This window comes from Chelonia mydas, chromosome 3 (assembly GCF_015237465.2).
Source record: "Chelonia mydas isolate rCheMyd1 chromosome 3, rCheMyd1.pri.v2, whole genome shotgun sequence".
Classification (NCBI taxonomy): Eukaryota; Metazoa; Chordata; order Testudines; family Cheloniidae; genus Chelonia; species Chelonia mydas.
Window position 1 is genome coordinate 10,727,070 of NC_057851.1, and position 27,904 is coordinate 10,754,973.

At 52.6% G+C, this 27,904-nt stretch overlaps 1 protein-coding gene across 2 annotated transcripts; it reads left to right on the top strand.

Moving 5' to 3' along the window:
• The first annotated feature begins 919 nt into the window (after window positions 1-919).
• On the top strand, window positions 920-25,474 carry MCM3 (minichromosome maintenance complex component 3). Of its 2 annotated transcripts, XM_043542121.1 has the most exons (18): window positions 920-938; window positions 992-1,098; window positions 7,101-7,213; window positions 8,287-8,495; window positions 9,895-10,025; window positions 10,903-11,141; window positions 11,645-11,753; window positions 12,888-13,041; window positions 13,140-13,271; window positions 13,992-14,200; window positions 14,843-15,017; window positions 16,700-16,826; window positions 17,304-17,454; window positions 18,199-18,339; window positions 19,602-19,699; window positions 20,239-20,333; window positions 21,362-21,437; window positions 23,519-25,474. In XM_043542121.1, exons 2-18 carry the CDS (start codon window positions 1,018-1,020, stop codon window positions 23,715-23,717), a joined length of 2,439 nt encoding a protein of 812 aa, XP_043398056.1. In that variant the 5' UTR covers window positions 920-938; window positions 992-1,017; the 3' UTR covers window positions 23,718-25,474. The 2 variants fall into 2 exon arrangements, with proteins under 2 accessions (XP_043398056.1, XP_037749808.1); XM_037893880.2 differs by lacking the exon at window positions 920-938 and having other exon boundaries at window positions 957-1,098.
• The last annotated feature ends 2,430 nt before the right edge of the window (window positions 25,475-27,904 follow it).

A 27,904-nucleotide genomic window follows, 5' to 3' on the forward strand; every position in this document is an offset into this window, starting at 1 on the left:
GGCCTCTGCAATTCCCACTGACGTCAGCGCGTAGAACCTCTCAAAATCAGGGCCCAAGTCAGCAGCGTTGCCAACACTTGCTACTTTACTGTGAGCCTTGCTCGTGATAACTTGTGATTTTCTGAAAGCCCTAGCTCCCGGAGTCATGTGAATATGTAAGAATTTCTGTTTCTATTTTAATAACTCGTATGTTTCCATCCCTTGGGGGTTGGGTGGGGTGGAGAAAAGCATGAAAATGTGACCCCCCTAGTTCACACTAAAGGTGAGCAACCTAAAGGCAAACAGCACAAACTTTCCATTTATTATTATTACTAATCTCATGAGTTTGGGGGCCTCACTCCTGGCTTTTGAGTGACAGGGGGTTAGCAACGTTTCAGTGCCTGATTTGCTGGTTCAGAGAATCGGAACTGATCCAAAAACAGCCAACCCTGATGGACTACATATCCCAGCATGCCCCTGGCCGGAATACACCTCCCAGCATGCAATGTTCTCTCCGACTCAGAGCAGTTCGAAGAAACTACATATCCCAGCATGCCCTAGGGTGGACTAGCGCGTGCACAGCGGAGGCCTGTCAACTCGCTCGGGAGAACTCCCCCTCCGGTAGACCACGCCCCCCAGTTCCACACGCCCTCCCCGGTGATTGGCTGGAGCTGGGATTCATTCCCGTCCTTCCAGTTGGGGTCCTCCCCTCACGCTCGACTATTGGCTGGCTGCTAGCCGGCGCCGTCAGAGGCTGGCCAATGGGAGAAGGCCAGGCTGGGAACCTTTTTGTGACCTTTTCCGTGGCGGGAAAATGCATCGCGTTTTGGCGCCAGGGGCGGAGCCGGCGGCAGTGCGAGCGCGAGCGCGGCGGGCCCGGCCTGCGCCCCTCCAGCCTCTGCCCCGCGGGTTCGCGCCCCTCCCCCCGGCCCCGAGCAGCCTCTGGTCCCGTCCCGCCGCCCCTCGCCCCCGCGCAGCCGGCCCCGAGCGCAGGGAGCCCCGGGCAGGGCGCGCTCCCCGCTCCCCAGCGCGGGCAGCATGGCGGCCCCCCCGGCGGGGCTGGAGGACGCGGAGCTGCGGGAGGCGCAGCGCGACTACCTCGACTTCCTGGACGACGAGGTGAGGCGGCGGCGGCGGCGGGGGGCCGGAATCCCCGAGCTCCCGGCCCTGCTGCGGGGCGGGGGGAGCCCCGAGTCTCGCCGGGCCCGGCCGCGCCAGTCGCGCCTCTAGCCGCTGCCGGGGAGGCTGCAGAGGGGATGGGGAGGGGTCAGTATGGAGGAAGGCGAGGGGTGCTGGGGGGAGAGAAGGGGGAGGCTGCAGAGGGGATGGGGAGGGGTCAGTATGGAGGAAGGCGAGGGGTGCTGGGGGGAGAGGAGGGGGAGGCTGCAGAGGGGATGGGGGAGGGGTCAGTATGGAGGAAGGCGAGGGGTGCTGGGGGAGAGGAGGGGGAGGCTGCAGAGGGGATGAGGGAGGGGTCGGTATGGAGGAAGGCGAGGGGTGCTGGGGGGAAAGGAGGGGGAGGCTGCAGAGGGGATGGGGGAGGGGTCGGTATGGAGGAAGGCGAGGGGTGCTGGGGGGAGAGGAGGGGATGGGGGAGGGGTCAGTATGGAGGAAGGCGAGGGGTGCTGGGGGGAGAGGAGGGGATGGGGGAGGGGTCAGTATGGAGGAAGGCGAGGGGTGCTGGGGGGAGAGGAGGGGGAGGCTGCAGAGGGGATGGGGAGGGGTCAGTATGGAGGAAGGCGAGGGGCGCTGGGGGAGAGGAGGGGGAGGCTGCAGAGGGGATGGGGGAGGGGTCGGTATGGAGGAAGGTGAGGGGTGCTGGGGGGAGAGGCGGGGGAGGCTGCAGAGGGGATGGGGGGAGGGATCAGTATGGAGGAAGGCGAGGGGTGCTGGGGGGAGAGGAGGGGGAGGCTGCAGAGGGGATGGGGGAGGGGGTCAGTATGGAGGAAGGCGATGGGGTGCTGGGGGGAGGAGAGGGGGAGGCTGCAGAGGGGATGAGGGAGGGGTCAGTATGGAGGAAGGCGAGGGGTGCTGGGGGGAGAGAGGGGAGGCTGCAGAGGGGATGGGGAGGGGTCGGTATGGAGGAAGGCGAGGGGTGCTGGGGGGAGAGGAGGGGGAGGCTGCAGAGGGGATGGGGGAGGGGTCAGTATGGAGGAAGGCGAGGGGTGCTAGGGGGAGGCTGCAGAGGGGATGGGGGAGGGGTCGGTATGGAGGAAGGCGAGGGGTGCTGGGGGGAGAGGCGGGGGAGGCTGCAGAGGGGATGGGGAGGGGTCAGTATGGAGGAAGGCGAGGGGTGCTGGGGGGAGGAGGGGGAGGCTGCAGAGGGGATGGGGGAGGGGTCAGTATGGAGGAAGGCGAGGGGTGCTGGGGGGAGGAGGGGGAGGCTGCAGAGGGGATGGGGAGGGGTCAGTATGGAGGAAGGCGAGGGGTGCTGGGGGGAGGAGGGGGAGGCTGCAGAGGGGATGGGGGAGGGGTCGGTATGGAGGAAGGCGAGGGGTGCTGGGGGAGAGGAGGGGGAGGCTGCAGAGGGGATGGGGGAGGGGTCGGTATGGAGGAAGGCGAGGGGTGCTGGGGGGAGGAGGGGGAGGCTGCAGAGGAGATGGGGGAGGGGTCGGTATGGAGGAAGGCGAGGGGTGCTGGGGGAGAGGAGGGGGAGGCTGCAGAGGGGATGGGGGAGGGGTCAGTATGGAGGAAGGCGAGGGGTGCTGGGGGGAGAGGAGGGGGAGGCTGCAGAGGGGATGGGGGAGGGGTCAGTATGGAGGAAGGCGAGGGGTGCTGGGGGGAGAGGAGGGGGAGGCTGCAGAGGGGATGGGGGAGGGGGTCAGTATGGAGGAAGGCGAGGGGTGCTGGGGGGAGGAGAGGGGGAGGCTGCAGAGGGGATGAGGGAGGGGTCAGTATGGAGGAAGGCGAGGGGTGCTGGGGGGAGAGAGGGGAGGCTGCAGAGGGGATGGGGGAGGGGTCGGTATGGAGGAAGGCGAGGGGTGCTGGGGGGAGGAGGGGGAGGCTGCAGAGGGGATGGGGGAGGGGTCAGTATGGAGGAAGGCGAGGGGTGCTGGGGGGAGAGGAGGGGGAGGCTGCAGAGGGGATGGGGAGGGGTCAGTATGGAGGAAGGCGAGGGGTGCTGGGGGGAGAGGAGGGGGAGGCTGCAGAGGGGATGGGGGAGGGGTCAGTATGGAGGAAGGCGAGGGGTGCTGGGGGGAGAGGAGGGGGAGGCTGCAGAGGGGATGGGGAGGGGTCGGTATGGAGGAAGGCGAGGGGTGCTGGGGGAGAGGAGGGGGAGGCTGCAGAGGGGATGAGGGAGGGGTCGGTATGGAGGAAGGCGAGGGGTGCTGGGGGGAAAGGAGGGGGAGGCTGCAGAGGGGATGGGGGAGGGGTCGGTATGGAGGAAGGCGAGGGGTGCTGGGGGGAGAGGAGGGGGAGGCTGCAGAGGGGATGAGGGAGGGGTCGGTATGGAGGAAGGCGAGGGGTGCTGGGGGGAGGAGGGGGAGGCTGCAGAGGGGATGGGGGAGGGGTCGGTATGGAGGAAGGCGAGGGGTGCTGGGGGGAGAGGCGGGGGAGGCTGCAGAGGGGATGGGGAGGGGTCAGTATGGAGGAAGGCGAGGGGTGCTGGGGGGAGGAGGGGGAGGCTGCAGAGGGGATGGGGGAGGGGTCAGTATGGAGGAAGGCGAGGGGTGCTGGGGGGAGAGGAGGGGGAGGCTGCAGAGGGGATGGGGGAGGGGTCAGTATGGAGGAAGGCGAGGGGTGCTGGGGGGAGGAGGGGGAGGCTGCAGAGGGGATGGGGGAGGGGTCGGTATGGAGGAAGGCGAGGGGTGCTGGGGGGAGAGGCGGGGGAGGCTGCAGAGGGGATGAGGGAGGGGTCAGTATGGAGGAAGGCGAGGGGTGCTGGGGGGAGAGAAAGGGGAGGCTGCAGAGGGGATGGGGAGGGGTCAGTATGGAGGAAGGCGAGGGGTGCTGGGGGAGAGGAGGGGGAGGCTGCAGAGGGGATGGGGGAGGGGTCGGTATGGAGGAAGGCGAGGGGTGCTGGGGGAGAGGAGGGGGAGGCTGCAGAGGGGATGGGGGAGGGGTCGGTATGGAGGAAGGCGAGGGGTGCTGGGGGGAGAGGAGGGGGAGGCTGCAGAGGGGATGGGGGAGGGGTCGGTATGGAGGAAGGCGAGGGGTGCTGGGGGAGAGGAGGGGGAGGCTGCAGAGGGGATGAGGGAGGGGTCGGTATGGAGGAAGGCGAGGGGTGCTGGGGGGAGAGGAGGGGGAGGCTGCAGAGGGGATGGGGGAGGGGTCAGTATGGAGGAAGGCGAGGGGTGCTGGGGTGAGGAGGGGGAGGCTGCAGAGGGGATGGGGGAGGGGTCGGTATGGAGGAAGGCGAGGGGTGCTGGGGGGAGAGGCGGGGGAGGCTGCAGAGGGGATGAGGGAGGGGTCAGTATGGAGGAAGGCGAGGGGTGCTGGGGGGAGAGAAAGGGGAGGCTGCAGAGGGGATGGGGAGGGGTCAGTATGGAGGAAGGCGAGGGGCGCTGGGGGAGAGGAGGGGGAGGCTGCAGAGGGGATGGGGGAGGGGTCGGTATGGAGGAAGGCGAGGGGTGCTGGGGGGAGAGGCGGGGGAGGCTGCAGAGGGGATGGGGGATGGGTCAGTATGGAGGAAGGCGAGGGGTGCTGGGGGGAGAGGAGCGGGAGGCTGCAGAGGGGATGGGGGGAGGGGTCAGTATGGAGGAAGGTGAGGGGTGCTGGGGGAGAGGAGGGGGAGGCTGCAGAGGGGATGGGGGGATGGGTCAGTATGGAGGAAGGCGAGGGGTGCTGGGGGAGAGAAAGGGGAGGCTGCAGAGGGGATGGGGAGGGGTCAGTATGGAGGAAGGCGAGGGGTGCTGGGGGGAGAGGAGGGGGAGGCTGCAGAGGGGATGGGGAGGGGTCAGTATGGAGGAAGGCGAGGGGTGCTGGGGGGAGGAGAGGGGGAGGCTGCAGAGGGGATGGGGGAGGGGTCAGTATGGAGGAAGGCGAGGGGTGCTGGGGGGAGAGGAGGGGGAGGCTGCAGAGGGGATGGGGGAGGGGTCAGTATGGAGGAAGGCGAGGGGTGGTGGGGGGAGAGGAGGGGGAGGCTGCAGAGGGGATGGGGGAGGGGTCAGTATGGAGGAAGGCGAGGGGTGGTGGGGGGAGAGGAGGGGGAGGCTGCAGAGGCGATGGGGAGGGGTCAGTATGGAGGAAGGCGAGGGGTGCTGGGGGGAGAGGCGGGGGAGGCTGCAGAGGGGATGGGGAGGGGTCAGTATGGAGGAAGGCGAGGGGTGGTGGGGGGAGAGGAGGGGGAGGCTGCAGAGGGGATGGGGGAGGGGTCAGTATGGAGGAAGGCGAGGGGTGCTGGGGGGAGAGGAGGGGATGGGGGAGGGGTCAGTATGGAGGAAGGCGAGGGGTGCTGGGGGGAGAGGAGGGGGAGGCTGCAGAGGGGATGGGGGAGGGGTCGGTATGGAGGAAGGCGAGGGGTGCTGGGGGGAGAGGAGGGGCAGGCTGCAGAGGGGATGGGGAGGGGTCGGTATGGAGGAAGGCGGGGGGTGCTGGGGGGAGAGGAGGGGGAGGCTGCAGAGGGGATGGGGGAGGGGTGCTGGGGGGAGAGGAGGGGGAGGCTGCAGAGGGGTGTGGGGGGAGAAGAGGGGGAGGCTGCAGAGGGGATGGGGAGGGGTGCTGGGGGGAGAGGAGGGGGAGGCTGCAGAGGGGATGGGGGGAGAAGAGGGGGAGGGGTGCTGGGGGAAGAGGAGGGCTGTTCCTGGGTTTCCTATTTCCTCCTCTAGCCCCACAGGGTGAGCTGTGGGTTTTCAGCTCTCCCCCACCCTGGCCTCTATTGGGTGGAGATCCTCCCCCCCCATTACAAACTGCTCCTATGCTGCCATTCCCAGCTGGAGGAGACATTCTTGTGCTTGCTCTGATTGAGCTAATGTGCTATAAATAGATTGTAACTCTGGCGGCAGGAGGGTTACACCTCACATATGTGCCTGTGGTCTCAGACAGGTACATTATTTGGGTGGTTAGCCCCTCCTGCGGCTCACACTGGTATGGCTATGCTCTGAATTTAGTGAGCCAGCTCCATCAGAGCTGGTGTGGGTATGTCTCCACAAGTTGGGAACTGCACCTCCAACTCAAAGTGCAGACATACCCCAGGGTGGGGAGGGGGATTGAGAGTGCCTCCCTCTATCTGGCCTTTCCCTGTGTCAAAGTTCCTTCCCCACTCTGAACTCTAGGGTACAGATGTGGGGACCTGCATGAAAACCTCCTAAGCTTATTTTTACCAGCTTAGGTTAAAACTTCCCCAAGGTAGAGACTATTTTCCTTTTTCCCTGGACTTTATTGCTACCACCACCAAGCGTCGAACCGATATATAACCGGGAGAGAGCCCGCCTAGCAACGTCTTTCCCCCCAGAATCCTCCCAAACCCTACACCCCCTTTCCTGGGGAAGGTTTGATAAAAATCCTCACCAATTTGCAGAGGTGAACACAGACCCAAACCCTTGGATCTTAAGAACAATGAAAAAGCAATCAGGTTCTTAAAATAAGAATTTTAATAGAAGAAAAAGTGAAGAATCACCTCTGTAAAATCAGGATGGTAAATACCTTACAGGGTAATTAGATTCAAAACATAGAGAATCCCTCTAGGCAAAACCTTAAGTTACAAAAAGACACAAAGACAGGAATATCCATTCCATTCAGCACAGCTATTTTATCAGCCATTTAAACAAAACTGAATCTAACGCATATCTAGCTAGATTAGTTACTAAGTTCTAAGACTCCATTCCTGTTCTGTTCCGGCAAAAGCATCACACAGACAGACAGCCTTTGTTTCTCCCCCCCTCCAGCTTTGAAAGTATCTTGTCTCCTCATTGGGCATTTTGGTCAGGTGCCAGCGAGGTTACCCTAGCTTCTTAACCCTTTACAGGTGAAAGGGTTTTTCCTCTGGCCAGGAGGGATTTTAAAGGTGTTTACCCTACCCTTCCTATTTATGACACCTTGCAACAAAGAGATTCTGGCATCAATAACAGTTAGGGACTTTCTGAGCCACTAAAGACATTCCTCTGGAATCAGATCAAAGGGGCTGCATCTCACTGGCTTAACTTTGTAAAATGGAACCCTTCTCCCATGGCATGTTGCAGGAGGATCAGGGGATTTACCAGAGCAAAGTCCGGGATGTGATCAGTGACAATCAGTATCGTCTGATTGTCAGCATCAATGACCTGCGGAGGAAGAATGAGAAGAGAGCCAACCGGTAAGAGTGGCCTCTGAAGGGACTGGATAAGAGCGGTTAGCAAGATACTTTCCATTTGGCTACTGCATAGCACGCAACCTTCTGAATGTCCTTAGGTTTTGTGACTGGCATGAGAGGAGAACCATTACAGTTGTTGCCCTGTTGGCAAACTTTGTAGGCAGGCCAATGGGTTAAGCTATTACTTTCTCTCTAAAGCCCAGTCTGCGCTAGAAAAGGTTTGCCTGTGTACTTATACCAGCAAACCATCCTAATGTAGATGCAGCTTACACTGACATCTAAAGTGTTTTTGCCACTATACCTTATAACGGGTCCCTGAGCAACAGAAGATATATCAGCCAAAGCACTTAACCATCTACCATAGGCCATATTAAAATGGTGCTGCCCCCCCCCCCCCCCCCCCCCCCCCCCAAAAAAAAAAAAATTAACATTAACAGACTTGCAATACTGGCAAAAGTTTCTTGTGTGGACCTGACCTAAGGTTATGTCTTCGCTGCCAAAAAGGGGTGCGTGTGTAGTGTGTTTTTTTTTGTTTTTGTTACCGTGCATTAGCCATCTTGATGTAAAATCACAGGAGATGAGTCACAGGTAGCTTTTATCATGATGTAGTTAGATGATGTCAACGCTATGCTCCCCTCCTGGGTTTGACCTTGGCAAGCAGAAAGCGAATATAAGGGATGGGAACACTTTCAAAAGCACCCAGGTAATTTAGGAATCTAATGGGTTTAGGGCCAGACTTACACAAATATTTCAGCACCTACAGATAGACACCTAGTAAGACTTTCAAAACTGCCTCAGTCACTTTGGTTCCTAAATCCCATAGACTTGCGGTGGGGGTTAGGTGCGTAACCTGGTTAGGGACTTAATGTCCATAGCACATTCACTTCTTGACTGAAGTGAATTCTCATGTGAGTGGTGGGGAAACATCTGTTGGTGTTTGCCCAGCTCTGCTATTAACCTGTGAAGGCATTAGGAATTGCCACTGTGTGAAAGAAGGGTCTTCCTGCTGCGGATGTGCTGGCAAGATCCTCTCCTAGCAGCTGAACTGACCAGAGTCCTGCTGCCCTTTGCTACAGGCTCCTGAGCAATGCCTTCGAGGAGCTGGTCGCCTTTCAGCGCGCCCTGAAGGACTTTGTTGCATCCATCGATGCCACGTACGCTAAGCAGTATGAGGAGTTCTACGTCGGGCTCGAGGGCAGCTTTGGTTCCAAACACGTGACGCCCCGGACACTGACATCCTGTTTTCTGGGCTGCGTGGTCTGCGTGGAGGGCATTGTGACAAAATGTGAGTATGGTGTGCTGGGGCTGAGATGTTCCCTCTGAATGCACACGTGGGATTGATAGCTATCTGTAGACACTAGAGCGGTGGGAACGTCAGGGATGCTCTAGGGTATAACTAGGAGTCATGGAGTGAAAGGTAGCTGAGAAATTTAGGCTTGTTGTCAAGGAACATGCCCCGAGAGCTGTTACTTTGTGGGATGATCTCCCAGTGGAACAGGTAGAAACCCCACTGCTGAAGCCATGGTGAACAGGAGTGGACTATAAGGTGGATAGAAAGCTGGCTAGATTGTCAGGCTCAATGGCTAGTGATCAATGGCTCCATGTCTAGTTGGCAGCAGGTATCAAGCGGAGTGCCCCACGGGTTGGTCCTGGGGCTGGTTTTGTTCAAAATCTTCATTAATAATCTGGAGGATGGCGTGGACTGCACCCTCAGCAAGTTTGCAGATAACACTAAACTGGGAGGAGTGGTAGATATGGAGGCTAGGGATAGGATACAGAGGGACCTAGACAAATTAGAGGATTGGGCCCAAAGAAATCTGATGAGGTTCAACAAGGACAAGTGCGGAGTCCTGCACTTAGGGCGGAAGAATCCCATGCACCGCTACAGACTAGGGACAGAGTGGCTAGGCAGCAGTTCTGCAGAGAAGGACCTAGGGGTTACAGTGGACAAGAAGCTGGATATGAGTTAACAGTGTGCCCTTGTTGCCAAGAAGGCTAATGGCATTTTGGGATGTATAAGTAGGGGCATTGCCAGCAGATAGAGGGACGTGATCATTCCCCTGTATTCGACATTGGTGAGGCCTCATCTGGAGCACCGTGTCCAGTTTTGGGCCCCACACTACAAGAAGGATGTGGAAAAATTGGAGAGAGTCCAGCGAAGGGCAACAAAAATGATTAGGGACTGGAACACATGACTTAGGAGGAGAGGCTGAGGGAACTGGGATTGTTTAGTCTGCAGAAGAGAAGAATTGGGGGGGGGGGGGGGGGGGAAGGGATTTGATAGCTGCTTTCAACTACCTGAAAGGGGATTCCAAAGAGGATGGATCTAGACTGTTCTCAGTGGTAGCAGATGACAGAACAAGGAGTAATGGTCTCAAGTTGCAGTGGGGGAGGTTTAGGTTGGATATTAGGAACAACTTTTTCACTAGGAGGGTGGTGAAGCACTGGAATGCGTTACCTAGGGAGGTGGTGGAATCTTCTTCCTTAGAGGTTTTTAAGGTCAGGCTTGACAAAGCCCTGGCTGGGATGATTTAGTTGGGGATTGGTCCTGCTTTGAGCAGGGGGTTGGACTAGATGACCTCCTGAGGTCCCTTCCTGAGAGTCTATGATTCTATGAGTGGGGAAGGTCTACAGGGTTTCTTCCCTCCTAACTTTTTCCTCCCACCAAACAAATCTGAATGCAGGCTCTCTGGTACGTCCAAAGATCGTCCGCAGCGTCCATTACTGCCCTGCTACCAAGAAGACCATTGAACGCCGATACACGGACATGACGACTCTCGAAGCTTTTCCATCCAGCTCTGTCTACCCCACTAAGGTGAGCAAACGGAGGCAACGTCAAATATTTGCCAGAGACCTGGGGAAGGAAGTGACTTGCCCAAGGCCATACAGTAGGCCAGTGGTAGAGCTGGGTATAGATCCCAGGTCTCCTGAGTCCAGTGGACCTCACTGCAGTCGTCCCATATAGCTATTGGGAGCGAGTTACCTCCCTCTGGCTTCATCTGTGGGGCAAGCATGTTGATTAAACAACAGTAATGTATCGGCTCTGCTGTAGCAGAGGTGCCGATATATGTGGAGCCCCTCCTAGCGGCCAGTTGAATGCCCTCCCAAGAAACAGACATCCGCATCGGCTAACACCGTTTCAGTCCTGAAGGCAGCAGCGCAGAGGAGGCAGCTTATGAATTGTTTTGCAGTCTGTGCTGGATTTGATGGAGTTCAAACCTAGGCTCCTGGTGAGACGGAAGCATCTGTTAGTCAGACTGGATCAAATGGTCTGTTAGGCAGAGTGATCACTCGGTCTCTGGAGAACATAGTGGGTAATTGGGCTGCCAGTGACCAAATAACACTCTTCTCACCTGAAGGTCTTGCACGGGTGATCTGTGACTGCCTGTCTGGTGTAGCCAGCAGAGCTCTCCATGACTGCTTAGTCTGTCCTAGTGCTTGGGTAGGCCCAAGGGGCTCACGCTAGGTAGTACAGGCTGTTAGTCTGGGAGCTGGAGAGCCTGGGTGAACCACAAGGTCTCTGTGTCCAGCAGCCTCAATAAAAAAGCCCCTTGCAGCACAGTCCTGTCTCACTGCTACCACAAGGGACACTCCCGCCTCCCTTCCCTGTGTGGGTGACCCCATCTGATCCCAGAGACTCCTTCCTCATGCTCCTGTGAATGAGGCATCTCATTACTGTGTCGCTCATCCAGGATGAAGAGAACAATCCCCTGGAGACGGAATTTGGCCTCTCCGTCTACAAAGACCATCAAACCATCACCATCCAGGAGATGCCTGAGAAGGCCCCAGCTGGTCAGCTTCCTCGCTCTGTGGACGTTGTTCTGGATGATGACCTGGTGGACAGGGTGAAGCCTGGGGACCGAATCCAGGTTGTTGGAACTTACCGCTGTCTGCCCGGGAAGAAGGGGGGCTACACATCAGGGACATTCAGGTGAGGCACACAGTGTAATCGCCTTCCCTTCATATTGCTGCTTTCATCGTGAAAGATCCCAGAATGCTCTGTACCTTTTATAGGAGGAGCACTTCACTTGCCACTGAGATGCAGCCAGCTCTGGGGTGGGATGCAATAGCTGTTGAACAGCAGCATGGCGTTGTAATTAGGCCAGAACACAGAGTCAAACACCCTGAATCTCTTGGAAGGTTCCATTAGCTCTCTAGTGACTGTGGATGGCCAGGACCAAACAAAGGATAGAGATGTAGTACTGCAGACACAGATGAAGAATGGTCTTATTGCTCAGTTAATTAAGCAGACACGAGGGCACCAGGATACATCGTTTTCTGAGCTTTCCAGAGTCTCCAAGACTCGGCTTGAGGAGTTGACCCTTATGGAAGGACGCTGTGGGTGATTGCTGTAATCTGTCAGTCCTTGGATGGTTGGGTCTGTCTTCAGGGTTTTTGTGTTCTAGACTTGACCAAGCTCCCTCTCCTTTCCAGAACCATTTTGATCGCCTGCCATGTGAAGCAGATGAGCAAAGAGGTTCGGCCTCTCTACTCTGCCTCTGATGTGGCCAAGATCAAGAGATTTAGCAAAAGTCGCTCAAAGGTATTAAGCTTTATTTTCAAACACACCTTGTAGAAAATTGTATATTAGAGATGGGAACATAAACACTGGTCAGCTAACCCATCCCCATGGCACAAGGCGGGGTAGCTCTGAATGTTTTCTAGTACTTTGTCCAGCTTTAAATGGCTCTAAAGATATAGCTTCCCCCACTTATCCTGTGCAGGTGTAGGGGGGCTCTTACTCAGTCATCCCTGTATCATTTGCTTAGTTTCTTCTCATCGCTTCAGCCCAGCATAAACAATTCCTTTGCTTCATGTTGATCCTCTTCAGATACTAGCTCAGCGTCTATCTGATCAAACGTCTCTCTTGTGCATGCACTGATCACACTTGAATCCAGTCGTGTCTGCTCTTTGCAGAAGTCTTAGGTTTTCTCACTCTCAGACCCTCCCCTTCTCCTTAGCTGATCAAAGTTTGAGCATTGCCAAGACTCAAAGGATACAAGGTCATATCCTACACTTACCTATTAGAGAAACAAATCAACCCTAATCCATACCCCTCCTCTCTTACTGCAGTGCCTGCAGGTCTTTTCTTAACCAGAGAGTGCCCTCAGATTGACCTTCCCTTCAGAACCATGTCCTGGAGAGATTTCCCAGCCGACCATGCTCTTAAAGGGGTTGCTGCTTTACCATGAGGGGGAGAACTTGAGCAATGGGCAGGAATGTTAAAGGAAGCTCAGAATCTTTCTTCTGTAAATAACATCGATGTAAGGTCTGGCCCAATATAAAAAACAAAACAAAGAAAAATCCTCCCTTTTTTGTCTCTCAGAGGTGCACCCAGGTTAAAATAGCATTGTAAAAATTCTTCCCCTTAGGTCACTGCTGAAGGGATTTAAAACACCCATTTTTTCTCAGCTGGCTGAGATACAGTGGACTAGTTGAATCAGTGTCTCTCTTTCTAGTTCTCCTGACCTAGCCCCGTGTTGTCGGGTCTCCTGTCCTGCAGGGGAACGTGCCTGATGTGCAACAATTGCCAGTGAAAGCCCCTTCCTTTCCTCTTGATTTAAGCCCACTCATTAGACTAGCAAAGCCTGAACTACCTGATCGTGTCCCTTGAGAGGGAAGCCATTCTTGTTGGCTGGATTTTTTTATGTGGTACACTTCGTTTCCTCTGCCTTAGGATGTCTTTGACCAACTCTCGAGGTCTCTGGCCCCCAGTATCCACGGGCATGAGTATATCAAGAAAGCGATTCTCTGCATGCTGCTTGGAGGGGTGGAGAAGGTTCTGGAGAATGGGAGCCGCATCCGAGGAGACATCAACATCCTGCTGATAGGTAGGGCGGAGGGGAGTGGCATTGGGATGCTATGGTGACGGGAGGGCAAAGCCTGTGTGATGGGACACTTCATAATTGCTTGGACTCTTCCTTTCCAGGAGACCCTTCAGTCGCCAAGTCTCAGCTGCTGCGTTACGTGCTCTCCACAGCCCCCCGGGCCATCCCCACCACCGGTAGGGGCTCCTCCGGGGTTGGTTTGACTGCTGCCGTCACCACGGACCAAGAAACCGGTAAGGTTATCGTTGAAGTGCTCTGCTGGCAGAGGATGCTGTGAGGAAGGAAGTAAAGGGAATGGCTCTGTAAGATGTGAGGCTGCTGTAACATCTGTCAGCCATCACAGAACCACTAGTTGCTCTTGCTGGAAGCTTTTACATGATGGGAACCTCTTCTCCGGTGCAAGAGCATTGTTGGTGGATGTCTGCTGGGGTTCGCCTTCTTACATCTTCTCAGGCTGCATGTCTCTGAGTGGCGCCTGCCCAGGCAGCTAGGTAGATGGCTCTCAGCTCTCCCATATCCTGTGTGGGATCCCAATAGGCAGCAGGAGCTGGTTGTGCCATGTCCCTAAATCACTGCACAGATGTTCTTGACCTTCCTGCTGCTGGAAATACCTGTGCGAGAACTAATGGTACTTGCTTCTTTGAATAGGATCTGGTTACTTTCCACCCAAGGTGGTCCCATCCCACCCCCAGGTCCTCCCATGCCTCTCTGTCTTGAAGATTCATCTCCCTGGCTTTCCCTGCGTTACCCCCACCACTCTCCGCTGCGGAGAGCTAGGCAGAGCTGTCTCTGAAGCCAGGATTTCATGTACTCCTTGGGCACCAGAGTTTTGGGGATTTGAACCCCCAGATGCCAGGGATCTGTCAGATCTCTGTGAATTTCAGAGCAAAGGGGAGGGCTTGGGGATGATGGCCCATACATAACCCTGGACTACTCCCTGCTCCACCCCCCAGGTGAACGCCGCTTGGAAGCTGGAGCCATGGTCCTGGCTGACCGGGGCGTGGTCTGCATTGATGAGTTCGACAAGATGTCCGACATCGACCGCACGGCCATCCATGAGGTGATGGAGCAGGGTCGCGTGACCATTGCCAAGGCAGGCATCCATGCCAGGCTCAATGCCCGCTGCAGTGTGCTGGCTGCAGCCAATCCTGTCTACGGCAGGGTGAGTCAGGGCGAGTGCTGGCGGGGGGGCTCTCTCGGATCAGCTCTTCTCCTAGTAGCTACTGAGACCGGACCCACGTTCCAGGAGAGGATCATCTGATCTCCTGAGGGGTGAGCAAGAGGCTCTGATGGAAATTCTAGATGGTAAAAACCCTTGATCAAAATAACAAGGTCCTGGGTAGGTCTCCGTGCAGCTGTGGATGCCAAAAACATATCCTAATGTCCACACTGGGCCCAGACTCTGCCCTCACGTCCAGTGCACCCCATCTTGAAATGAATGAGCTGGAGACTGAACATGGCCTCTAGCCCATTTTCTGGAGCTCAGCCCAAGAGCTGTTAAACTGAGCAATTAAAGCAACACGAGGTTTTCAGCTCTGATCTGGAAAGTGCCTGGCTTGGTGTCGACTCTGGGGGAGGCAGAGTGTAAAATGTACCAGTTCCCTTTGTAAATGGGGCAACAAGGCATGGTGAAGCGGAGCAATGCTGCTGGGTTTATTTTCCAGGGGCAGCGTTCAGACCGGGGTGGTGTGTTAGCACCTTCGTTCTTAAATCCTGTGACACCCAGTCCCTCGAAAAGCCACGATGTCCAAGTTCTTCTGATAGTTTCAGGGTCTCCTGTAACTCATCTCCCTGCTCTTTGCAGTACGATCAGTACAAAACTCCCATGGAGAACATTGGCCTTCAAGACTCCTTGCTGTCCCGATTCGATCTGCTCTTCATCGTCTTGGATCAGATGGACCCGGAGCACGACAGGGAGATCTCGGACCACGTCCTGCGAATGCACCGGTACCGAGGACCTGGCGAGCAGGATGGGGATGGTGAGTTGAGTCTTCTCTCTTTTTTCCCCCCTACCTGCTTTCATCCTGACTCCTTTGTGAAAACATCTGCTCAGTGTGCAGTGGCAGTCCAAGCTAACAATATTATGAATCATTAGGAAAGGGATAGATAATAAGACAGAAAATCATAACGCCACTATATAAATCGATGGTACGCCCACACCTTGAATACTGTGTGCAGTTCTGGTCGCCCCAGCTCAAAAAAGATATATTAGAATTGGAGAAGGTAGAGAGACGGGCAGCAAAAATGATGAGGGGCATGGAACAGCTTCCATATGCAGAGAGGTTAAAAAGACTGGGATTTTTCAGCTTGGAAAAGAGACGACTAAGGGGTGATATGATAGAGGTGTATAAAATCATGACTGATGTGGGGAAAATGAATAAGGAAGTGTTTATCCTTTCACATACCACAGGAACCAATGGTCACCCAATGAAAGTATTAGGCAGCAGGTTTAAAACAAAGATAAGGAAGTATTTTTTTCACACAACGCACAGTTAGCCTGCGGAACTCATTGCCAGAGGATGTTGTGAAGGTCAAAAGTATAACTGGGTTCAAAAAAGAGTTGGATATGTTCATGGAGGATAGGTCCATCCCTGGTTATTAGCCAAGAAGGTCAGGGACGTAACCTGATGCTGAGTGTCCCTAGTCCTCTGACTGCCAGAAGCTGGGACTTGACAACAGGGGATGAATCACTTGATAACTGCCCTGTTCTGTTTGTTCCCTCTGAAGCACCTGGCACTGGCCGCTGTCGGAAGACAGGCTACTGGGCTTGATGGACCATTGGTCTGATCCAGTCCAACTGACCGTGTTTCTTCTCCCTTGCCCAAGACCGTGGGATCCCTCCTACCCATCCCACCCCCAAATTTCTCTAGGCTTTATGTTGCACTCGCCATCTGGGGACCCGTAGTCCCTGGTCGGAAGCTTCTCTTTATTCCTGTGCCCTGAGGGGCTGGACTCTGATGTCCCCCATTGCAGTGCATTGACCGTTAAGCAGACTAGCTCTCGCCCGCCAGTAGCTTGCTGCATGCCTGGTTATCCGAACTGTCGTGGCAAACGTGGTAGGTGAAAGCCAGCAGCAGAATAAACAGCAGGTTGAGCTACTGGGAGTGGCTGAGGTATCTGACTCGGACAGAGCCATACTAATCTCCAGTGCTCTCCTGCATTGTTCTGTGTCTTGGTTGATTTAGTGACCGGGTGAGCTCAGCTGAGTGATATGCAAAACTCCTGGGGGCTCAAAACCTGCAGCATAATTGGTCTCGAGCTTCTCCTTTCTTAGAGTCTTAAATAAGAGGAAAATCCTATTGGATCTAGTCCATCTCCGGGGTAGGGCCAGTGCAAGATTGTTGTCTGCAGCACGTTCTCCAGTGGCTTGTCCTGTCCAGTTGGGCGTTTCCTCCACTCCCCCTGGAAGGATACTCAGATCTCGCAGAAAATGAGCTTTCCCTGATGTGTGGTCTACAGTTTGCTTTGTTCAGTCGCATCCCATTTTGCCTAGTTATACACGCCCTGTTACCACCCTAAACCTTGGCTCTCTCACCTCGGTGCTAGTCAGCTGTAGAGGTTTCTGGGGTGATATCTGTGGCTTAGCCAAGCTACGTATTAGCCTCTCAAGGGTTCGGGCCTGGATGATGTGTAAATCCTGCTCTCCTAATGTCTCCCCCAGCCATGCCCCTGGGCAGCGCAATAGAGATCCTGGCTACGGATGATCCTAATGTGGTGCAGGAGGAGGACCAGGAGCTACAAGTGTATGAAAAACACGACAACCTTCTGCATGGCCCCAAGAGGCACAAGTGAGTGTGTCCCTGTCTGCCCCATCCCTGTAGTGATTCAGTCGTGGTTTTTATCTTCGAGGAGGTTCACGGTCTGACTGGTTGTAAACTGCTGGGGCTTTGGCACCTAAGCTCCTTTGTGGGCTTGGCAAGGGAGTGGGAGAAATGTCGCCTGCAGCAGCAGTACCTTGCCTTTATATAGTGCCATTTGTGTGGAAGGATCCCTGGAAGGATCACTAGCCCACTACAGACAGGTGTCCAGCCCTGGGATGGAACACAGCAGCCGTTCTGCACCTGGCCCATACCACAAGTCTGTAAGAGGATCATGAAGAACATTGTATGTGGCTGAGCATTCCATGCATGTGTGTGTTCCTGTTCTTTGTGTGTTGCTCATGTTGCTGGGGGGACGACTTCCTTTTGGAAGGGAGCGGCACAGTAAAAATGGAGTCTCCTGGTTCCATTCCGTAACTTGTGTATATGTTTGTGTGTCTCTGCCAGAGAGAAGATAGTTAGCATGGAGTTCATGAGAAAATACATCCACGTGGCCAAGATCATCAAGCCGGTGTTGACCCAAGAGTCAGCGAATTACATAGCGGAGGAGTACTCCCGCCTCCGCAGCCAGGACCAGATAAGCTCCGACATTGCCAGGGTGAGCAAATCTTTCCGGGGTGTGGGAGGCAGGAGCAGACAAGGAAAGAGACCAGAATGGGTTAGCTCCATCCTTTTGCCATGGGCCAAGGAAACAGTCACACATCTGGCCCTGAGATGTTCTCTCTTGTGAGACGCCCACTTAGGGGCATGATGCTCCAGAGAGGTGAACTCCTCTCATTCTCCCAGGCTTTTGCTAATAATTCTCTGGGGTAGGGGGGGAATGTTGGTCTATTTCCCTTGCCCTAAAGTTGAATTGCAGTTTGGAGCCTGCCAGTGCTTCTCAGAGCAGCACATTTCCGATGCTGATTCCCCGAGGTGGGGGGCACAGAGGAGGAAATCGCATGCACTTAGTTTCATGGTCCTTTCTCCAAAGACACATGCTGAGCCTCAAGCGAAGGCTCACTCTGGCCTAGTACGCTGGGATGCTATGGATCATGTGAGGCTATAGCCCACAGCATACCATGTACATACTATTCCTGTTCCATGACTGGCACTGTCCCTCAACTCTTTGAGGGGTGTGTCTTCCACAGGCTTCCTTTGCATCCTAAGACATATGTAGACTACAGCAAAGATGCACGTGACTAAGGCTTTCGGGGGTGTGGCCTTGCTCATTCTGTGCTGGGACTCTGCCTGCAGCTGTTCAGCATGGACCATAATGAACATGTGGGCCTTGCCGCAACATGGAGCCATTGTCTGATCCCTCAGTTGCTGGACTGTCTTCTCCTCTCCTCTCCCCTCCCAGACCTCCCCTGTCACGGCCCGTACGCTGGAGACACTGATCAGGCTTTCCACAGCCCACGCAAAGGCCAGGATGAACAAAACGATCGACCTGCAGGACGCGGAAGCTGCCGTAGAGCTGGTGCAGTTCGCCTACTTCAAAAAGGTGAGAGTGTAGCCAGGGTGCCCGCAGGTAGTGGCAACCACCCAGGGCTCTGGGTGCCAAAGGATTAAATTAAAGGGGCAAACCCCCTGTTGGAATTTCCAGGATCTGGCTTTTCTTTGTGTGGCTCTCAGCTGTGGTGCTGGCTGTTGCTGTAGTCCAGGCTGAGTGCTGGGGCTTGGCAGCTGTAGCGCAGGGTAGAAGACTCCCTGCTGCGAGCCACCTTCCAAGACCCCAGCTGCGATGGGCTCCTTGTTGCGTGGTCTAGGAAGCAAGCAATGGCAGTTGCTCTTGGCAGTCTTAATCTGGGAGGGATTTGGAGTTTTGCTCTTTTTCGTGGCGAGTTGACTTAATCCTGGGTCATGGTGCTTGGAGACTGCAGCAAGAGGTACCATAGGAGTAAGCATTGTAGTAATTTTGGAATCCTGGGTGTCAGGACTCCTGGGTTCTATTTCTGGTTATGCTGCTAACTGTGGGCAGGTGACTCCACATCTGTGCATGTTTCCCTGTATGAAATGGGCATGACAGGCTACATCTTGGGGTGTTGAGGCTTAATTACGATACCCAACTCTCTGAGATCTCCATTGCTACATAAAATGCTTTCTGTTCCCAGACCACGGCTGTGATTTCTCTGTTGGAGGCTCAGCATGTATCAAATAGATTCATAGATATCAAGGTCAGAAGGGACCATTATGATCATCTATTCTGACCTCCTGCACAATGCAGGCCACAGAATCTCACCCACCTGCTCCTGCGATAAACCTCTCACCTGTGTCTGAGCTATTGAAGTCCTCAAATCATGGTTTAAAGACTTTAAGGAATGGAGAATCCTCCAGTAAGTGACCCGTGGCCCATGCTACAGAGGAAGGCGAAAAATCTCCAGGGCCTCTTCCAGTCTGCCCTGGAGGAAAATTCCTTCCCGACCCCAAATATGGCGATCAGCTGAACCCTGAGCATATGGGCGAGATTCACCAGACAGATACCCAGGAAAGAATTCTCTGTAGTAACTCAGATCCCACCCCATCTAACATCCCATCACAGGCCATTGGGCCTATTTACCATGAATAGTTAAAGATCAATTAACTGCCAAAATCATATTATCCCATCATACCATCTCCTCCATAAACTTAGAGTTTAATCTTAAAGCCAGATAAGTCTTTTGCCCCCACTGCTTCCCTTGGAAGGCTATTCCAAAACTTCAGTGCCTGAGGGGTTGACTCTCCTGTTAATCTGCTTGGGTTGGGTTGTTTGGCTCCCTTTTGCAGGTGCTGGAAAAGGAAAAGAAACGTAAGAAGCAGGCGGAGGATGATTCAGAGACTGAAGAGGAAGAAGAACCAGAGGGTGGAGAGAGAAAGAAAAAGAGGTGTGTTGGGGGGGGGGCTGGAGATGCATGTTGGGAGGGAGCACTAGCTGGGACTGGCGAACCCAACTGGGTGGGAGAGACTGTGAAATTGACCAGCCGCATCTGTGTGCAGAGACAACCCCAGGAATGGATTTTCTTGGAGAGGTCAGACTGCATTTAACAAAGCTAAATCCCCCAAGGCTGTTGGCTAGAGGGTATTTCACCAACTGTCTGTAGGCTTGGAACCTCTCTCTGGGACTTGGGGGCAGAGGAGAAAGCTTTAGAAAATGTCATGTTTTTTGAGGGGTGGAAATCTGAATCTTTTTATAAACTTCCAAATGCTTTGGCCAGCCTCAGAGCTGCTCCTCATTTGTTACCAGAACCAACCCAGGTGTCTTCCTTCAGTGTTTGAAGAGAAGCACTGAGTTCCCCAGTAATCTGCAGGTGGCCCAGCTGTATCCCCACCCAGTGGTTAGAGGTGTGAAGTGCCTCCCTTGTGGCATTGGAGGTGTATTGCCTAGAGTGGTGAGGAGTGGCAGTAACCTTCTGTTGCCCTGCAGGAGGAAGAAGGCGCACCCTGGCGATCAGGAAGCGAAGGAGGGGGAGTCCTATGACCCCTATGACTTCAGTGACACAGAAGAGGAAATGCCGGAAGGTGAGTGGCTTTCTTTCCCTCTCTTCCTGGATCCTGTGTGCACAAGGGGCTGTATGGTGCTGTCTCCTGCCTGATGCTGGACTTGAGCACGCCGTGGAAGAGTCCACTGGATGGCATGCTGTGTTTCAAGCTGCCTGCTGACACAGCTTTTGGGGCAACAGATGAACTGAGCTTCTCCCAGACACTGGAAAGTGGGAGCGAGACACCTTGGATGATCAGCTCCAACCCCTGGGGCCAGTGCAGGATTGTTCCCTATAGCCTCTGTCCAGTTATAGAAAGTGGGCTTCCACCGCTTTGCTTGGGAGACTGGTCCAGGATATAGCAACCCTTGCTGTTAGCAAAAGTTTACCGTGGTCATTACACGTTGATGTTGCACTCTAAATTCTTGCGGTGCTTTACAAGGGCCCACTTTCAAGGGACTGTTGTTTTTAGGCAACCAGGGATGAAGACCCTGCTCCCATCTCAAAGAGTGTGCATAGGGCAAGTCTTCCTGGGAGGGAGATCTCTTGGGCTGAGGAACAGTTTATTGGCCATGATGGGCACATGAGTGCTAAAGACCTCCTAAAATCCAAACTGAGTACCAGGGTGGTATGCTATAGGTAGCAATGCTGTGTCATCGTCATGGTCCCATTTCCCCAGACATCTGAATGTAACCACTACAGAAATCAGATACAGCTATGGAAATCACCAGGGTGTACCAGTGGCATTATTCCTTCCATGGCTTTGGTGAGAGAGTGGATATTAATTATTATGGTAGCATCCCAGGGCCCCGTTGTGCTAGACACTGAATTAACAGTAAGACTAATTAGCCACTGTAAAACTACATGGAAGGAATAATATCCTTGCTCTGGAAAGAAGTTAGTGACAGCGCCATGCTGCAAGATACTGTACAGATACAGGCTAAAAGATCGTACTAATCCCCTGGTTGCTGCAGCAGATTCTACTGTGTCTTGTGTGCGTGCAGGCACTGGAGGGATGACGTGTAGCTCTTAGTTGCCAGATGTCTCATCTTCGCTTTCTGCTTCCAGTCCAGGCACATACCCCAAAGACTCCTGAACCTGCGGAGACTGGAGGGAGCAAAAAGACCGAGTTGGCTGACTCAAGGTGAGTGGTGGGCTAAAGAAGGCGTGGGGAGTTATGTCATTGGATCTCAAACGGGTCAGCTCTGTGGCTTAGCATCAAATAAACTCTTATCCAGAAACAAAGATGGAAATCCTGGGGGATTCACACTCTTCCTTTTAAATAAAATACTGAGCCAGCTTGACAATCCTGGAGACTGATGTTCACAAAACAGGTTCAGCCTAATTGGGCAGTATGAGCTGGCCCACCCTGTGTGGCCTCTCTTCTTGCTTGGGGGAGAAAGAGGGGCAGTCCAGACCTTCCTCTTCCTGCTGAGTGTGTATAGAAAGGCTGCTTTTGATGCAGGTACTTAACTAGCCCTGACTCACTTCAAATAGGCATCTGGATGGTAGCAACTCCTGGTCATTACTGGCTTGGGTGGATTTGAGCCAGACGCCATGTAGGTAACAGACTCTTTGTCCTGCTCGCAATATTGAGTGTTAATTGGGGGGGGGGGGGGTGGATGGGGTAGGGGCTTATACTGCAGACAGAATTTAGGATAATGTACGTGTCTTCATGGGATTTAACTCCAGCTGGGGGAGCAGACTGGGCGTTGGAAGACGTCCATTCCTTAGAGTAAAGAGAATAAGGAGACCAGCTGTGGCCTTGCAAGTCTCACCTGAGCCTGCGGTTCCAAGTGCCAGGGAAATGTGTGCACTCCACTGGTATCTTGTGTTCAGATATACCCAGAGCACCGTGCTTTTTCTGGGCACTAAGTCTGCCTGAGGTGGAAGTTAATTACTATATTATGCATCCATAGCCCCATCTTGGGTTAAATCCCCTTAGGCCTTATAAACTCAGCAGCGTTGGGCTAGAGCAGTATTTGAATGGGAAACCTCTGGTAAATACCCAGGAAGGGGTATGAGTGACCCATTTAGCATCTCTGATTAGGTACTGAGCCCTTGCCCCACATGGTGCTAAGGGGAAGACTGTTGTTTGAGGTGCATGCTGCCACTTAAGACAGATGTAAGATATGGTCAGGGCTTCTGGTCACGGGAGATCACATGGCACTCTTTGTGACAGGTGTCTGTAACCCCTGTGTTCTCAGGTCTCCAGCCATCCCGTGTCTCTGGGCAGGGTCCCATGTCCCACTCCCTTCTAACTGGTGGTTGTAAGACTGCACTGTGATAGCTCCAGTCTGCCTTAAGGCCAGCCTCTGGGCTGTGCGTTGTCACCAAAGACCGTTACAGGTCACCACACAGCTTTGCCAAAGCAAAGTACTTTTATTCTTTGAGTAAAAGCATTACAGAGGAAACATATCGAATGACAAGTCATACATGCTTACTAAACCTGTCAGAAATCACCCGTCTCCCACATAGGGAATCTGATTGGCCAACGTGCTTTCCAACCCTTCCATGAGAGTTGTCGCTATCTGTTTGCTGAAGCCTTGGGTCTGTTTATGTATCCCACGTTCATTCTTTCTTGCTTGGGCTTTGGCAAACCCAGTCTGAACCAAACCACCCCAGAAAATGGTCCTTCTCTGGGCAAGTTTTACAGTCTTAGTGACTTGCCTTAATCCCTCCACTGTTTTTAGTTCTTGGTGAAGCTGTGGTGACCTTTCCCCCGTGGAGTAGAACACAATCATGCACAAACCATTCATACATTTAATAGCAGTCACAAGAGTTAGGGGACTTTAACTCCTATGAGCTGACCAGATTCTGAAGTGGGTAAAATACCACCTGCAGTTCAGTTGGGGTATTTGCTTCCTGTCCTGAACAGCATTTCCAGGTCGGGTGCAGCAATTCTATCTAGTTTGTAAAGCACTTTGGAATCCTACTGCTTGGAAGGCACTCTGTCAGATAGCTGATACCATTGACCCCGACTCACGTGGTTGGCAGGTAAGGCACTAAGGTACTAGTGGCACCTTAGAGACTAACCATTTTCACAGAATATTGATAAGGTGACCCCTTAAAAATTCCCAAGATAGGTTGCAGGTGCTAGGGCCCTCAATCTTTGATCTCATGCTGGGAGCTGTGACTCTCTCTGGGGAAGAACTAATGGCTGTGAATGAAGAATGATTTGAGTCTAGCTTCTGGTTCTAATTACCTTTCCTCCTGCTTGGCTAGGCTGAAAGCTTTCAAGGCTGGTCTTCTGGAGGTGTTCAGAGCTGCCCATGCGCAGTCGGTGGGTCTGAAGAGCCTGATGGAGTCCATCAACCGGGACAACCCTGAACCCTTCTCGGCAGCTGAAGTCAAGGTGGCATTGGAGCGCATGCAAGACGATAACCAGATCATGATGTCTGATGACATTATCTTCTTAATCTGAGCTTCGGGGTGGGAGATGCCAGGTTCTCATGAATTGGAGTTGGAAACGCTTCTCCTATGAGTCCTCAGGCCCATCCTGAATGCATTACTTGGCAGAACTGAACTTTCTGCCACTTATAGCCCAAGCTGGAATTGGCGAACTCTGCAGCTGTAGCTCTGTACTGTCTCATGAAGTTTGAGAAGAAATAAAGAAGCTGGTTCTTGAAGGCCTGGGGATCCAAAGTCTGTTTTGGTTAGTTTGATCCCAAAACCATTGGAATGTTTTTGTTTTTATGAGTAGCAAAAAGCCCTTAAGTACAAATTACTTGTCTTCTAAATGTGCTTTAGGTGAGTCTCAGCTGTATGCAATCTCTAACGAGCTTCATTCAGGACACAATAGTTGAGGCTGATTTGAGATTTTTATCTCCATGTGGAGAGCTCAGGATACAAGTTTTTGCTATACACTTTCACGTAGCATAGATTTCTCATTCCGAGGTGGTCCTTTTAAACCCCTCCTCCATTTTTTAAATGTCTGCCTAAAGTGTAATTTTTACTTTTTTACAATGGCAATGCACAAATTCACCATTTGGTGGCGACAGTTTTATAAATTCTCATACTTTCAAGTTTTTAAATGGGATATTAATATGCACTTAGTCAGGAAAATGACTGTCAAAATGACATTGGGTTCCATAATCTCTAGTGATTCAAGACCTGAATCTGCTTCATTTACAAGTCAAGATAATTTGTCCTTTTCCCTGAATACTTATGCTGCAAACTCAACCTGAGCTGTGATATTTGGACCATTTTGAACAATGATTCTACAATTGGATTTTAATTGATGCTCCCAGGAGTAGGCAGGTTTGACTTGGCAGATGTGATTCAAAGGCTCTTCCTGCTGTGCAGTGTTAGACTTGATGGTAGGTGAGAGAAGCCAAGGATGAGTGAATCTCACAGCCCTATCTGGAATTTCAAAGCCAGATTGGTGACAGGGTTTGGAAAGGTTAGGAACCGTTGAGTTGGTAACCTGTTTCAATACCAGGGTTCTACATATCAAGGAATTTAAGGCTGCAGAGTTTCTAAGGGATACATGTGGTTCCAGATCTCTGTCCAGAGTTCTCATCCAGGTTAATAAGTCTTCCTGTAGAATGAGTAGAACAAGACACATGATACGTTGAAAGCCATGTCTAATTGTTTTAGGTGCTTTTGAGCCTAGGTCCCATTAATTTTCAAAGGGATTTAAGCACCAAGTCCCACTTAAAGTTAACAGGACTCAAGCACATATGAAAACTTTACCCAGCAACTCCATAAATACTGTCAGCTGAATTAGTGCTCATTTCTATCACTGCATCCTTCTCTGCTTGCCCCTGGAGAACAAAGTGTTACTAACTCCCTTTTGCCCAGTGATTTGTAAGACTGAAGGTTTGGACTTCTGCATTATATGGTGTAATAGGTTTATACACAGAGAGATGATATATTGATAGCTCTAAAACCATATGCCCAGAGTTGTCAGATGACTTGTGTATAATGGAACCTGTCCTGAGTAATTTTCTCATGGTGCCAGTGCCTGCCTAGCAGTGTTGGTGCAAGGTCTATCAGAATTGTACTAGTAACTCTCTGTAAAGGGCTCTCAGCAGGAGTGGATGTTGAAAGTGGTCCTTACTATTTCACTCTCTGTACAGCTAATACTGCTTTTTCCTTTGTGTAATTGGCATCTCAGTCTTGTGTTCAGTGATGGGGATGCTACAATACTTATTCAAATAATAAAATGTCAAGATCATATGTCTCCAGTGCGGTGCCTTATGTTGCGGATGTTCTGTGGGATTGGACCAGCCCTGACCCAAGCAGAGGTGTCATGAAGGTGTAATTTAGCTGAGAAGCAGTTGGGGGAAGGTGAATGTACTATAACACTTCTGCCAATGGTGCTGGGAGTAACAAGGGCTGGGTCCTTCTTTCTAGGGGATTCTCTGCCATTTGTTTACTATTGGCTGGAGCCCCCCGCAGTAATCTGGGAACCCATATCCACTCTGGCCACCTTTGATAGGCAAAACTGGACCCACTCGCAAGCACATTCAACAGAGGTTTAAATGAGTTTTATTGGGGAAAGGAAAGGGTGAACTCGGACAAATTTTGCAGTTTCACTTTGTCACCTACTACCTCAGGGGGGCATGGGTCACAGCCCCAAACAATTGGATCCTGAGTGGCTGATGCAATTTTTCCACCTCCCAATCCCCTATCTGCAGTTCATGGGTTCCCAGTTTCCCCACTCTGTTTGTGGTCCCAAGAAAATCAGCGTCCCTGTTTCTTAAACAGTTCTCAGGCTCTGCCACCTGTCCTGCTATAATGATTTTAGCAGCTAGGACAGGGAGGCCTCACTAGAGGGGACCAGTGAAATGGCCTGCGAACTCCTCTGCTCCCACCGTAGTCCACCTAATTGCTCTGTCTGCAGGTTACTGTGGTTGGACCCACCTGCCACTTTGCTCTACCTACTGCTGGCCAGCTGACAAAAATGGCTGCTGAGCTCTGCCTCCTTCTTGTCAAACAGCAGGAGTCACAGCTGAGCTCTGCTCACAAAGGCAACTGCAGTTCTCAGCTCAGCTCTTTCCGTTGCAAAAGGACCAGTAAGTGAAAGAAGTGCATCTCAACCTCTTCGATACCAGGGACCAGCTTGCTGCTTTCTTAAAATGTCTCAGGGAAATCTCAGGGACCGGCATGGAGGTTGCCATGGAACGGTGCCGGTACATTGAGGAAACACTGATCTAAAGAATCCAGCAGTGCCCATGCCACCAAAAAGACATTTCTAACAGCAAACCAGAACATAATCAGACTTCAAAGAAAGAGAGAGTAAGTCCCAGGCCTCTGTCCCCAGCCTCAGCAAACATTAGTCTCCCTCAGGGTGATCCCAACCCAGTCAGTATCCAGGCTTTGCCCAGGTGGTTCCCAACAGGATAATCTCCAAAATATTGTCCCCAAGTACAAAATGTAGCCAAATGATACCCCAATGTCCCCAAAATAGCCGGTTAATATGTAAACGAGGTATTGCCTCTCTGTTGACTCCCCTTGCTCTCCAGCAGATGACAGCAAAGAACGCAGTTGGTATTTAAATCAGGTACAACCTCACTCAGTCGATTCCCCTTGCTCTGCAGCAGATGCCAGCAGAGAGCTCACTCAGCTACATCCCTTCTCTGATAGGCTTCAAGTCACTGGTCCATCTTACTTTTTTTTGTGCTGATTTTTTTTGAGGAAGTGCTCAACTTTTGCAATGAAAATTGTCTGTCTTCCTCAGTTTTTCCCAACCAGCTGAAATTTCTAAAAATTATTTAGTACTTTGTTTTTCAGCCCATTCAACGTGAAATTCTTTTCTAGATATAGGAAAATGGGGAAGGGGAAAGGGGGTATGGTAGAACTAGCCTAACTCTTCACTTTTCCAGGCAGTTGGAGTAGGGTGAAAGAAATCTGTAATACAGCAACTTCTGTGTCCCAGGCTTTGTAAAAAGATTGGCTGTCCCTGACAGAAAACATTTTGACCTCAGCCTGCTATTTTTTGGTGCAGACAACAAGCAAATGTAACACCTCTTGCCTTGATCCCAGAGGTAAGCCTGTGTAATTATGGACTCCTTACACACCTCGATGCATTTACTCACACAAATAGACCTATTGGCTTCAGTGAGACATTGTGGGGTTGTGGATGTAACTAACTACTCAAGCACAATCTAGACCTAAATCTTTACTGTAGTCTCAGCAGTAGCACTAACTTGCATTTTTCACCTTCCCTGGATTTCACTCTTGTTATTTAGGGCTGGACTGGACGTAGACTTCTACTGGTGTCACTGTATGGGGTAGGGATGTAATTTTTTACAACAGTTGTACTTGTAAAAACCCTAGTATAGACAATTACACCAAATCAGAATAAGCTATATTACCATAAGCACTTTTTATAGCAGTATAATTGCATCCACATTAGATTCTCCCCCTCCGCATGCCCCTTTTATCTGTACCCACATAATTAGACTGTTACCTTGGTTGAAAATCCCCAAGCTCATTTTCATTCCGTTAGTTTTCAAAATAGAATGATTTGTTGTTTGACATTGTCTGCATAACTGTTATTGCACATTGTCACGGGGTACATACACCCCATTCAGGGGTATCCAGTCATGTTGGCAGGGGGCTTTACTCCCCAGCTGCGAGAGTCTCTCTGATGGCCTAAGCCAC

What these genes read in the sequence shown, in the direction of transcription:
- MCM3 (XM_043542121.1), top strand. Translation starts at nt 1,018, where the DNA reads ATGGCGGCCCCCCCGGCGGGGCTGGAGGACGCGGAGCTGCGGGAGGCG. An exon ending in GGAGGGCATTGTGACAAAAT is followed by an intron (nt 8,496 to 9,894) that starts GTGAGTATGGTG and finishes ATCTGAATGCAG; the next exon opens with GCTCTCTGGTACGTCCAAAG. An exon ending in CACCACGGACCAAGAAACCG is followed by an intron (nt 13,272 to 13,991) that starts GTAAGGTTATCG and finishes TCCACCCCCCAG; the next exon opens with GTGAACGCCGCTTGGAAGCT.